The sequence below is a fragment of the Neoarius graeffei genome, chromosome 13 (genome assembly GCF_027579695.1).
Source record: "Neoarius graeffei isolate fNeoGra1 chromosome 13, fNeoGra1.pri, whole genome shotgun sequence".
NCBI classification, from domain to species: Eukaryota; Metazoa; Chordata; class Actinopteri; order Siluriformes; family Ariidae; genus Neoarius; species Neoarius graeffei.
This window is the reverse complement of record NC_083581.1, coordinates 64,844,245-64,858,182: the sequence shown is the minus strand read 5'-3', so window position 1 is coordinate 64,858,182 and position 13,938 is coordinate 64,844,245. Positions and strand designations below refer to the sequence as shown.

General features: G+C 41.6%; 1 protein-coding gene across 1 annotated transcript in view; it reads left to right on the top strand.

Annotated features, from left to right (window-relative positions):
* The window catches only part of spen (spen family transcriptional repressor), an 89,820-nt gene that overhangs the window by 4,034 nt on the left and 71,848 nt on the right, over positions 1-13,938 (top strand). Inside the window, exons 2-3 of the mRNA XM_060938334.1 lie at positions 6,328-6,648; positions 12,283-12,903. Of these exons, the coding sequence (XP_060794317.1) occupies positions 6,328-6,648; positions 12,283-12,903 (942 nt within the window). The remainder of the gene's footprint in view (positions 1-6,327; positions 6,649-12,282; positions 12,904-13,938) is intronic.

Genomic DNA, 13,938 nt, shown 5'->3' with positions numbered 1-13,938 from the left:
CTCCGTACAGAACAGCTTCAACTCTGGGATGTTGGTGGGTTTCCTCACATGAACTGCTCGCTTCAGGTCCTTCCACAACATTTCGATTGGATTAAGGTCAGGACTTTGACTTGGCCATTCCAAAACATTAACTTTATTCTTCTTTAATCATTCTTTGGTAGAACGACTTGTGTGCTTAGGGTCGTTGTCTTGCTGCATGACCCACCCTCTCTTGAGATTCAGTTCATGGACAGGTGTCCTGACATTTAACTATTTGAATTTGCTGGTATAATTCAGAATTCATTGTTCCATCAATGATGGCAAGCCGTCCTGACCCAGATGCAGCAAAACAGGCCCAAACCATGATGCTACCACCACCATGTTTCACAGATGGGATAAGGTTCTTCTGCTGGAATGCAGTGTTTTCCTTTCTCCAAACATAACCCTTCTCATTTAAACCAAAAAGTTCTATTTTGGTCTCATCCGTCCATAAAACATTTTTCCAATAGCCTTCTGGCTTGTCCACGTGATATTTAGCAAACTGCAGATGAACAGCAATGTTCTTTTTGGAGAGCAGTGGCTTTCTCCTTGCAACCTTGCCATGCACACCATTGTTGTTCAGTGTTCTCCTCATGGTGGACTCATGAACATTAACATTAGCCAATGTGAGAGAGGCCTTCAGTTGCTTAGAAGTTACCTTGGGGTCCTTTGTGACCTCGCTGACTATTACACGCCTTGCTCTTGGAGTGATCTTTGTTGCTCGACCACTCCTGCAGAGGGTAACAATGGTCTTGAATTTCCTCCATTTGTACACAATCTGTCTGACTGTGGATTGGTGGAGTCCAAACTCTTTAGAGATGGTTTTGTAACCTTTTCCAGCCTGATGAGCATCAACAATGCTTTTTCTGAGGTCCTCAGAAATCTCCTTTGTTCATGCCATGATACACTTCCACAAACATGCATTGTGAAGATAAGACTTTGATAGATCCCTGTTCTTTAAATAAAACAGGGTGCCCACTCACACCTGATTGTCATCCCATTGAATGGAAACACCTGACTCTAATTTCACCTTCAAATTAACTGCTAACCCTAGAGGTTCACATCCTTTTGCCACTCACAGGTATGTAATATTGGATCATTTTCCACAATAAATAAATGACCAAGTATAATATTTTTGTCTCATTTGTTTAACTGAGTTCTCTTTATCTACTTGTGTGAAAATCTGATGATATTTTCGGTCATATTTATGCAGAAATATAGAAGATTCTAAAGGGTTCACAAAGTTTCAAGCACCACTGTAGTGTCTGATTTACGATAGCTATGTACACACAGGGATTTCAACATCTACGGTTTATCCATAGCATTTATGATATATGGCCCCTTGCTCCTGTGAGAGGCACCTGCAAACTTTTTGCTTTTTCAGCTAAAGCAGAGGTCAAGCCAAATGCAAATAAAATTTGCCCAGCCGGAAGGGCAATTCACTTGAAGGGCATGACATGTAAAAGATGTACATTTTCTCCTGCTAGCAGGCACTTTGGCTTTACACAGATTTTATCTATTGGCCCTTTTCCACTACCCTTTTTCAGCTCACTTCAGCTCGCTTCAGCTCACTTCAGCCCGACACGGCTCGCGTTTCGACTATCTCAGAGCAGCACGACTCAGCTTGCTTCAGCCCTGCTTAGCACCCAAAACTCGCACGGTTTTGGAGTGGGGCTGAAGCGAGCCAAAGCGAGCCAAGTGGGGCTAGGGGCATGAGGAGACACTCCCCTGTGCACTGATTGGTGAGGAGGAGTGTTCTCACATGCCCACACACGCCCCGCGAGCACGCTGGGATCTGTAAACACCGTAAACCCGGAAGAAGAAGAACTACGAGAATTTCTGAAGCCTTATGCGCCTCGCCTCATCTATACGCTCTTGCCAGTATCTGTTGGCGTTGTCGGTGACAACAAGCCACAGCACCAAGACCAGCAACACTAACGACTCCATGTCCTCCATGTTTATTGTTTACTCTCCAGGTCGTGAGACTACCGCTTAAAAGATCACTGATGTCACTGTTTGCCGCCGCCTAACGACATCACGTGACGTCCACCCACTTTCGCTAACTCCACCCAATGTGTCCACCCACTTCCAGCCAGCACGGTTCAGCACGGTTGTAGTTGAAATGCAACTCCAGCAGCCCCACTCAGCTCGACTCAGCATGGCACGGCTCAGCCCGACTCAGCCGCGTTGGTAGTGGAAAAGCGGCATATGTGAACTTTGACGTGTGAATTACCAAACCTTGATCTTGAGCTAGTAGAATCTAAGGGTGTTTTCACACCTGGTCCCCTTTAAAGGAACCAGACTCAGTCCTCTTTAAGTGGACCAAAAAGTGGACCCACAGAAAAAGAACTCGGTTCTTTTTGTGTTCACACTGTGAATTTATTACAAAGAGGACTGGGTTCTCTTTCTGGTCCAGTTAAGCTTTGATGGGGCCTCAGTCCTCTTTCTGTTCACACCAGGTCCTCTAGAGCCCTCAGACCCCCAGTGCACGGAATTCTGGGTAATTTTCTCTTGAATCAAAATGTCTGCTGTCATGCTTGCCCTGCTGTATTCTTTGATCAAAATAGTGCGGATTAAGGAAAATAAATTTATTCCAGCGGCTGTGGTAAGTTCCAAAAGGAAGTTGAGTTTGCCTGCTACAGTCACGTGACCAACTACGGCAAACGAAGAAGGTTAAACTACAGTGAAAAAGGCGAAGTGAACCCGGTGCGCTTTTTGTTCACAATGCGCAGATTAGGCGAACCGTACCATTTGATTTTTAGCGAACCGTACTGAGACCACCTCCTGAGGCGGTCTCAGTTTGGTTCGCTTTAAACGGGTCCGGGTACAGTTGGAGTGTTCACATATTATGCGCAAAAAATGCTGAGTCATCGATCTGAGTTCGGTTAGATGGCTGAAAGGGACCAAGTGTGAAAACACCCTAGGTGGGCAGGACTGTGGTGTTTCTGGTCAGTGAAAATAAGGGCTACTTATTAAGTAGTGGTCCCACCAGACTTTTGCCTCAATGTTTTCTTTGTTGTTTTATTACTTTTTGTGCAAGTCTCCCCAGTTTGTATATGTATCCGGGGCAGAAACAACATTTTGTGCATGCATGCAGCTTAATGTCATAGGGTTAACAGTTTTTTGCAGTTTTGTACTTCATATGCAAGTATGGCGTAAATGTATTATTAAATGTTTATTAATCTATGACACTTTTTGCATCGTGGTGCAGCAGGTGGTTTTGGTGCCAAACAGCGTAAGGGTTCCTGGTTTGATGCAGAGCATGGGCTATTGTTTGTGTGGTTTCCTTTTCATTCCTGTGTCCTTTTGGGTTTCCTTCGGGTTATTGGGTTTCCTCCCCAAAACTCTTGGTTTATTTACGTTACTGTGGCTTTACACTCTCTCTCTCTCTCTCTCTCTGCATTTGTATTGACATTTATGGAATTTAGCAGATGCTCTTATCTAGAGCGACACGCTCTTTCTACTCCTGTGATTTTTTTTTTTTTTTTTTTAAGTTGGAAGCATGGGTTTAGTGTGTTTAATGTCTTTAGTGTGATTGAAGAAACCTCATCTCATCTCATCTCATTATCTCTAGCCGCTTTATCCTGTTCTACAGGGTCACAGGCAAGCTGGAGCCTATCCCAGCTGACTACGGGCGAAAGGCGGGGTACACCCTGGACAAGTCGCCAGGTCATCACAGGGCTGACACATAGACACAGACAACCATTCACACTCTCATTCACACCTACGGTCAATTTAGAGTCACCAGTTAACCTAACCTGCATGTCTTTGGACTGTGGGGGAAACCGGAGCACCCGGAGGAAACCCACGCAGACACGGGGAGAACATGCAAACTCCACACAGAAAGGCCATCGCCGGCCCCGGGGCTCGAACCCATGACCTTCTTGCTGTGAGGCGACAGCGCTAACCACTACACCACCGTGCCGCCCTTGAAGAAACCTTTTTCTAAGAATATAATTTATTCACTTTTTAGACAGAGCTCACGTCATCCAGGAAATCAGAGAGTCCCAGCTCTCTTTGCCTTCACCTGGTATTCTCCTTTTTATTTTAGCTTGTATGGTCAGGGCCGTGCCCTTAAACACTGAGAGCAAGTCACACCCTTGACAGCAATGTCACATGAGTCCTAAAAAATTTGCATATTGCCAATGATCCTTTCTCCAGTTGTGTTCTGGTTGTGTGCTTTTGGTTATCACGGTCAAGTTGTAATGACAGACTTAATGAAGAGTTAAGTGTAGTGTTAAAAAGAAACAGATAAAGTCAATTTTAATTCTAAATTTTAAAGTCTAGGACTCAAAGTAAATTTTCTAGAGGCCTCCCAGACTCTCTCTTCAGGTCTCAGGTTTGGTTTTCATCCCCTAAACGTAGCCAGTATTTAACGGTGTTGGTTGAGATTGGAATCTTTTTAGGTAATTCAGCTCTAAAGCATATCTTGATAGTCGGTTATATTTTATGTTAAATGTTTTTTTTTTTTTTTTAACAGGTCCTTTATGAATGAGCCACGAATGGAGAAGTGGGTTAGCAATCAGTGATTTGTAAAATGGAAGTGAAGCCCGCCAAGTTTCAGAATGAAATATACTCGGCAAAAATAAAAACTTGACACTCACTATTTTTCAAATAGTGTTTAGAAACTTTTCTTGAAAGAGTTCTTGTTGTGATTATGGTTAAATGCATTGTCAAGGGCATTACATCACACATTCATTCTACTGGTCGGGCCTACGTAGCACGTGCGAGAGCACTGCACGCTAAAATCACGTTTCCACGTGACACAAGTGACGTGACCTGTTGATACACGTGCAGTTGATCTCACGGTAGCAGAGTAGAGTGTCATCTCAGAAAAACAAGGTTTTATGGTTAATTATTCGTTAATTTGCAATGCCACGACTGTCAAACATTCAGCGTGAACGTGCCATTGGCATGCTGAATACGGGAACATCCGTCACTGACGTTGCGAGGGTTATGGGATGCAGTCGACAGACCATCCATAATCTCAGGACACGTCTCCATCAAACTGGCACCACAGGAACCACTGGAACCCTCCACAGAACTTGCAGGAGCTTGGTGCCATGTTGGTACAAATATGGCGGCGCATTCCCCAGGCTGTGTTCAGACGCATCATCCAATCCATGAGGAGACGTTGTATCGCAGTTGTGAACGCCCATGGAGGACACACCCGATATTGACATGATTTCATTAAGTTGTGACTCTCAGTTTTTGATCATGGACATTGTCGTCGCGTTTCCGGTGGAACCGATTCCATGACAAACATGATCTGTATGCTATAGCATCTTTAATGACAAGATAATTGAATACAATCGTTATTTCAAACCTATTTTCCAAAATGTTCAAATTATTGACTTTGAAACGAGTGTAAAGTTTTTATTTTTGTTGAGTTTATGCATCACATACCCATGTCTATTAAAATCCTGAATATTAAGAAGCACCTGAAACATCCCAACATATACGTCGCGTTAAACAGATAAGCAAAAGGTGTGTCTGTGAAACTGGAGGCAAAACAGACGGATATATCTCAGAACTTCAGTCCGTCATTTTTACTGTATTGAAATTTGAAATCAGTCTAACATTATATACCAGTGAATGTTTTCTTATTCACCAAACATCTTAGTTTCCTACAACAAACGCCTTTGAAAGAACTGGTGACGCAGTTTGTTAAATATCATCCGACTGCCCAGTTGTGTTTTTCCGTCATTCGCGTCAAATTATAATTGTACGCTTAGCTAAGGTTATTATGACATGACCAAATCATCCTGCTGCATGCTGATTACATCCAAGCTTATTGATTGACTGTTGGCAAGGCTGATTAGCACAAGTTTGAATGTTTCGATGTGCAAGACGGATGGTTTACTGCTTTCTGTCTTAGACGGTGTTAAAAATCTTTCTTAAAATGCTCCGTCATACAGATTCAGTTGCTGTTCGTTTTCATTCAGTATTACAGCATGCATGTGTATTTAATCCAGTACTCACTTTAAATCACCTGACGTGGCAAGTAACCAATATTTTGGCAGTATCTAATCTTTTGAAATATTTTATACTTTTTTTAAGAATGGAAAAATCATGAGACGGTTCTGGTATGACAACTTACGGGGGTCAAAATAAAGCCAATTAATACTGGATATAGGCTACTAATGGAGAAAATGTAGTATTTTGATAGAAATCTGGCCCGACCAATCACTACAAAGTAAAGTCATATGTGCAGCATATGTGTTCAGTGTAATCTATAGCTATCTATATCTTTCTAATCTATCTGTAGCTAATGTCAGCTCTAATGCATTTTTGCTTGTCCTTTTGTAGATATGGACGAGTGGAGAGTGTCAAGGTCCTCCCGAAGCGTGGATCTGAGGGTGGCGTGGCTGCCTTTGTGGACTTTGTGGACATTAAAAGTGCACAGAAAGCTCACAATACTATCAACAAGATGGGGGACAGAGACCTGCGGACTGATTACAATGAGCCAGGGACTATCCCAAGTGCTGCACGAGGTCTGGACGATAGCCTGTCTATAGCAACGCGTGGGCGCGATGTTTCGGGGTTCACAAGGGGGGCGGGGACCACAGTTTATGGGCCTCCTGCGTCACTCCACAGCAGAGAGGGACGATATGAACGCAGACTAGACGGGTAAGTGGACATAGTTTCTCTGAAGCCTAGGGAACCACACGTTTCTTATAGCTTGTATTTCTCTTCCAAGCATTTTAAGGGCAGGGCAAGAGAATTATTGATTATTCTGGAGAGAATGTAGTAATTATAAAGCTCTACTGCTCTTAGATTGAAACCTGTTCAAGATTATTACTCAGTCATGCTAAGTACATAGTGTTTAGAATATAGCATGTAAAGTATTCTCTCTGAATCACAAGGCTCTGAGTTGGATATTATAGAGAACAGATTCAGGGGCATGTATTGGATATCATGATATACTGGGACTTCTGGAAGCAAAGGGAAAGTCCACTGTATTGCCCTTACCTGGGATTGCCCTGACCTGGAGTACAGTACTGTCCATCATGGATTAATATTTTACTGTTTTTGTATTTTATTATGACGCAACTTAGAATATTGTGGTACTCAGTTGTGACAAATTATTTATTAAAGAAAATGGGTGGTTCTTAAATGATTCACTGGATTCACTGGATGGTGTTCAACGGATTCACATTGGATTAATGCAGACAAACACGAGGATATTTTATTGCTACAGAGGTACCGTTTTCTCTTTTTCCTTTGGAATCTTGTGTGTTGTTAGAATTCTGCCATTAATTAGATGGGAGACTTCTGCCATTGGCCATCATGGCAGAAACTGACAGAAACAGTGAGCAAACATCTTTCTTTATGATTTATGTTTCGACCATTTTCATTTTATTTCTGCTTTGTTATTTTTGCTGAAACTTTCCGATGAATGAAGGACTGTATGTCGGATACAAAGGAGTATACGGTCCAATCCACCGAAGATGGAACATAATGCGTATTTGGATCATGAAATTAAACTGAAGAAGGAGGTATGGTTTTGCACTGGGTGAAGTTAATCACTTTCACCATGGATTTCAGATTTGGATTACCTCTCCAATGCTGGATCTAGAACGACGAATGACTTTGGATAAAGCGCTAACTGCACCAGAAATCAGCCAAAACAAGGATTTTTTTTTTTTTTTTTGAGTCATCTACTAAACTAATATTCCTGGCAGTGGATTATTGCTAGGCATTTGAAAGTTACGTTTGGAAAATGTTACCTCGGGATTAGTAAACGTTTTTGAGAAAAGGACTTGGATTATGATCCTTTGTTTTTTTTTTTTTTAAACAATGATTTTATTTTCTGAATGTTCCCAACTTGAGGATGTACTTTCTGGAGTCGAAATTAAAAACTCAAGGACCCTTGTTTTGTTGTTTTTTTTTTTTTTTGGCTGCATAAAGACTTAAAACTATGGCCTTATGGAGTAAGAATATGTCTATTACGTCTTTATATTTTGAAAAAGTCTCAATCCAGAGAGACACAAAAACATCAAGAAATTCAGCGTTTTTTTGTTTTTTTTTTAACAGAGTCAAAGTGGATTTCTTACGGTCTCGTACTTTTTTGCCTCCATAGACACTTCCTGATACACTCAATTTTTGGACCATCTCTGGATTAACTCAGCCCCAAGATAAGGATTATTCCTTCGTTTTTTTCCCCTACCATTTTTAAAACATTCTACATTTTTACCTTTCTTTTTTGCTCACAAAGTTCTGTCTCCCTAAATTGTATTTGGAATTGTAGGTCGAGTTACCACTGTCTGAAAAGGTTGGTATGTTCTGCCCTGTGTATTTTAGCCGTTCTCTAACTCCTAGTTTAATCCTGTGTCTTTCTTTCCTTTTCCCACTAACAGGCTGTTTTTGATAACTATTGGCATCTCATTTTGCTGTCCCGTCTCTGCGACTCTCCCTGGCTCTTTGCCCTTTGCTCTCCCCCTTATAAACTGAACGAAAAGGAAACTAGAAAGAAAAAAAAAGAAAGGAAAACGGCTTGTTAAATGACTAGTCTGAAATGGATATGAATGGAGAAGAGGACATAAGAGCTGTGGAGTGTTAATTGGCACAATGTTAAGTTTTTAACTAGGTTTTTGTTTTGTTTAATTACAAGTGTGGACTTTGTGCTGCAAAAGCTGCTCACAGTCAGGTTGCACCGTGAGTCCAGTCCAATTACCAAATACAAATATTAATCTGGAAATCAAATAGAATTTTAAGTTTTAAGACGATTTTTGCAGTAGGCATTTAAATATTTATCATTTCAAGGATTTATTTAAAACGGAACAAAGAAAAATTAATTGCAGGATACGGCAAGCAACAATATTCTTAAAAGCTTATTTACACACACTATTCAAATGTTTGTCTCTCTCAGTATTTAAATAGTTACTGTCGTTATCTTTTACTTAAAGGTGACATATTATACTCCTTTTTCACAAGCTGATATAGTTCCCTGAGGTTTTAATGAAACGCCCGTGACATGTTTTGATCAAAATACCACCAGGATAAAGCACCACAGTCTCCTTCTCACCCTGTCTAAACAGCCCTGATCTAAACGGTCGATTTGAGTGCCTGTTCCTTTAAATGATAATGAACCGCTGCTTAACCCCCACCCCACCCCCTTCTGCCAGCCAATCAGGTCGCACTTTCTTCATGAATATTCATTCACAAAGGCAGTTCTCAAGCTGTTAGGGGAAAACTCAGATAAGGGGGCCTGATTATTCTAATGAGCTCAACTTGTGACATAGAAACAGGAAACAAATCTGAACGGCTCGTTGAAGCTCGTTTTCTGAAATAGGCAGCGCAAACGAAACTGACTGGGTTTTCTTATTTCAGAGTGGATTGGTAGTAGGGCTGTGCTCGTTTGCCATCAGTTGCTCACGATATTGTACCATATATATCGCGATATATCGAGTTAAACGATGTCTTTAATGTGTTGTAAGCAGAGGGCGCGAATACGTTTGGCGCCAAAATTATTCAATCAACGAGTCTCGAGACGAGGCCGTGGAGACATGGGGGACGTAATTAGCGGCTTGCAGCGTCTGTAGCAGAGCGCATTGAAGCAGAGTGCCTAATTTCTAGTGCGCATGCCCTGAGTAACTGTAAATAAATTTGTAAATAAAAATGTTTTTGGTTGGAACAGGTTGCAAGCATGAATTTCCGTCGATTTCTGGCATGAAACATGCTTTAAATCAAGTGAAAATTGATGACAACCTGCTACAGAACCGGGAGATATGCATGAAATATGTCATATATATGGGATTTTCGATTTTCAAGTGAGTAAACGATATCGTATCGTACCCCCGAAAATCGTGCATGATCGAGTATCGCGAGCTGTGGGCACTAGCCTGGGCCCGCCCATCCTAAGTGTGACGCAACACGGGGGCCTGCTGCGAACTTAGTCTGGCAAGGCAAGCTATCTCCAGCTCTTCCAAGCTCCCGAAAAATCGGGAGCCAATCAACTTTGAGCATCTCCAACGGCCCTGGGTAGAGGCGTGTTCAAGGCAGTGACGTAGTAGAACTGCGACCGGAAGCCATAGATTGTTTACAGAATCTATGCCGGAAGCGCTTCATTCACTAGAAACATTACGAACATGGAGGAGCGGCAAGCCTTTGACACAGCGGTAGATGCTGTATTGAAAGCATTCAACGGGAAGTTCTCATTGAAAACGGAGCAAAGAGCAGCCCTGGAGGTATTTATTGAAAGGAAGGACGTTTTCGCCTTGCTCCCGACTGCCTTCGGTAAGAGTTTAATCTACCAGTTAGCCCCGTCGCGTCACATACGTCAGAGGAAAGAGTGATGTGATTGGTTTAAGCTTCGTCACAGCCTTTTCTGGCTTCGACCAGTAGCAAACTGAGGCATTTCAGGGAGGCGGGTCAACCATGCGCTTTGGGAAACGGTTGGGCTTAATATCTTTGCCAGACCAATGCTCGCAGAGCTTTGAAGTTGCGTTAGCCAGACTATGTGAGCACAGCCTTAATTGGTAGTCACTCCATATACCCAAACGTGTGTGCACAAGCACTGAAATACTGAATTTTTCATAATATGTCCCCGTTAAATTCTTTTTTTTTTAACAATTATGAAATACAGTGTAAACCAAATAAAATTTTGCAGATTTGATTATCGTGACTAACACTGTTAACACAATATTTTCCTTAAAAGCATTTTCACCCTTTTCCAACTGTTCTATAAAAAGCCCCATCCCCAAGCCCTCAAAATATCAGCATAACCAGCTAAATATTATGTTTAATATGCCTAATCTTTTTTTTTTTGACCAACATTTTATTGCCATTAAAAAGGTTATTAAAAAAGTCTATACACCTACTTAGATCTTGCTTGCTAAATTACTAATGTACTAAAACATCTTAGTCACTTCAGTGCAGTATTGTAATTATGCCAGCATATGTCTGACAGCATGTTTTATGGCTCAAATTGTCATACAAGTTTTAATAGGGTTTCATGAGCGTGAACTTTGGCTCTTTTCTTATGGCTCTGAATAGTGCATTATATTGACCCAGTATGCCTCAGCTTAGACTTCTTCGACTACTTACTAGTATGTTTTTTGTTTTTAAATACAAAAGTTTTGATCAAGAATATGATTAGTAACCTAGTCAAAACATTTGCTCCCCCAAACTAAATTACCGTATGTTGCAGTATGTCCACAGATACAGATTGCAACTGTCTCAAATGATTTAGATGTTGTATTCTTATAAAATATAATAACAATAATAGTTATTCCACGAAATCGAGTCGTACATGAGCTGATAGCCGATGAGGCGCGTAGCACCGAGTTGGCTTTAAGCCATGTACGACGAGATTGAGTGGAATAACTGTTTAATTCTATCCACGTTCACTGGATTTTGAGAAACGGAGCATTTTCATTTTTTGCAAATTTGATAAATAAAAACTTTATACAAAACGTCTGACGAAATCATTTCCGCTTAGGATGTAAACAAACCGGCGAAATGACACGAGCAATTTGTGAAAAATACTATAATAATAATAATTCTTGAAAAATGAAAAAAGATACGTTCTTACCATCAGATACTTTTATTTCACATTTTGTTGCTTTTTTTTTTTTTTTGTATTTTTTTGGGTTTTGTTTTGAAGTAGAGTTTTTATTTCATCCTCGGTTGGTTCAGTAACATGGGCCGCCATTTTTTTTCTGCTTCTTTAGGGTGTTTGGCACACCGACTGGGCTGGAGTGTGGAACAGGAGATATTGGGGGGGACTATATTCTTTAAGCTATTTCTGTTTCTTTTAGATACTTGATAAAGTGATATATCTGACTTGATGCACTCCGGCGTTTTGTTTTTCTCTACTCAGGATATATGAGCTGATATCCTAGTAGTAGAGTAGCCAATCAAAGCGCGTGATTGCTCATATCCAGTGAATGTGAATAAAATAATAACTGTGATGCTATGCTGCATTGATAGCTCCTGATACAGATAGTTTACATATATAAAAACTGAATTTATTTTAGCCTATAAAATGTTACTATAACAAATGTTGGCCTAAATACATGAGCTTAGTCATACGTAATCGATCCGCTGCATTTTCTTTTCCCGTTCTGAGGAATTTTTACTGCGGAAAACAGCTTCACAAAATGATATCCTCACAAAGGTGGAGTGAAAACAGTATTATAGCATAGCCTATATTTGGATTAATCGAAATAACATAAACATGCATGTTACTTAACTCAGTAGCTCAAATCATAATAACATTCCTGTCATTCTCTCCATCCATCCTTCTCCATGTCTCCTTAGGGCTTCAGAAAGCCGGGAACGCACTTATGATCACAGTGCCTATGGACACCATGAGCGTGGCAGCAGTAGTTTTGATCGCCAACGTCACTACGATACGGAGTATTATCGAGACCCTCGGGACCGAACCCTTAGTGGAGGTGGTAGTGGGAGTGCTAGTTCATCTAGTGCAAGTACGGGAGGAGCCTCTTTAGTGGTCACTGGAGGGTCTGGAGGAACATGTTCAAGCAGCACTGCTGCTGGTGGAAGCAGTGCTAGCGCTGCTGGAACAGGAAGCGGGGGATCCACATCAGGTAGCATTGGCTTTTATGGATCTCGATGTCGGAGCCCTGCTCGCTTTGAGAGTACGGAAACACGCTACGAGGCCCGTACGCGTGAATCGTATACACTGGCCAGCGCGGTGCACCGGGATCTCTATCGGGAAGAGAGAGGCAGACGAGGAGATAGGACTTACCACCACAGCCGCAGCCGGTCTCCACACACCTCGCAATCACACAATGTATCACCACAGAGGTTGACCAGCCCGACAGCAAGGCCCCCTCATTCCCCCAGTGGGTCTGGCTCCCGTAGCCGCTCTTCTAGCTCCGACTCGGCCAGCAGCACCAGCAGCAGCGGCAGTGGCAGGTCAGTGAGAAATCTAACGATGCATCGTTTATAAGATTTACAGTGTCTTTGTATATTTTTTTCTTGGACTAGGGTTAGCATTTGATAAATCCTCGCAACTGTAAATTTCATGTTGGAAGCTGCTTATTTGCTTATATTGCTTATTAAGGATTGTCTGTCTGTATAATTTATTGGGTGGTTCTTTCTGATCTTGTTTCTCTTATTGGATTTAGCCATCAAATGGAAGATATTCTCAATATTTTATTTCTTGTGTCACTGCTAGTAACATGAACTCAGATGTTGCAGGTGAATGAACCTGCATGGTAGACCTTTCCTGTTTGGCAAGTAAGCCCCTTTTACACAGCCTGTTCAAGGCGGGAATTGTGTGCCTTTTTTTCTTTCTCTCCTTTTTGTGTAATGGATTCAAATGGGGAACAGGGAATCATTTTGTTCTGCCTCTTAGCCAGAACAGTTGGTAGTAAAAGAGCCAGAAACGATGTTTGTGTAAAAGGTACAGCCGGCATTGTGGAACGGGGTGTGATGGGTTTTTTTTTGACATGACATATTTTTCTTTCTGAGACCAGTGTGAAATCAAACGTCTTTGTTTATAGCATCTAAGGCCCTGGTCACACTACAACTCGCGATGGGTGTGTGAATACCTGGCGGTGAAAAATCGCTAGCACCAATCGTGCAATACACGACGATTGTTCTCCGAGCTTTGTGAGTTGTTTTTTGGTTTATCTCTGTCTCGTGAGTGGCCAAAAACGTTGCGAAAAATTTGGTGGCGATGTTTTCGTCAGCAAACAAAGCAGCGAATACTCGCAGATGGGTTTGGGAATATTTCCCGAAACTCGGGGAACCTTCTTAGGCCATGTACACACGTAGCCGGGTATTTTTAAAACCGAACATTTTCCCCCTCTCCGTTTATAAAAATGTTTTATCCACACCACCTCGTCTTCGAAAAAAATCCCTTCCACACATAACCGAACATATGCGTTTTCAATCATATTCATAAGCATTCCAAACCTGTAGATGGCATTATTTCCCCAAATCCTA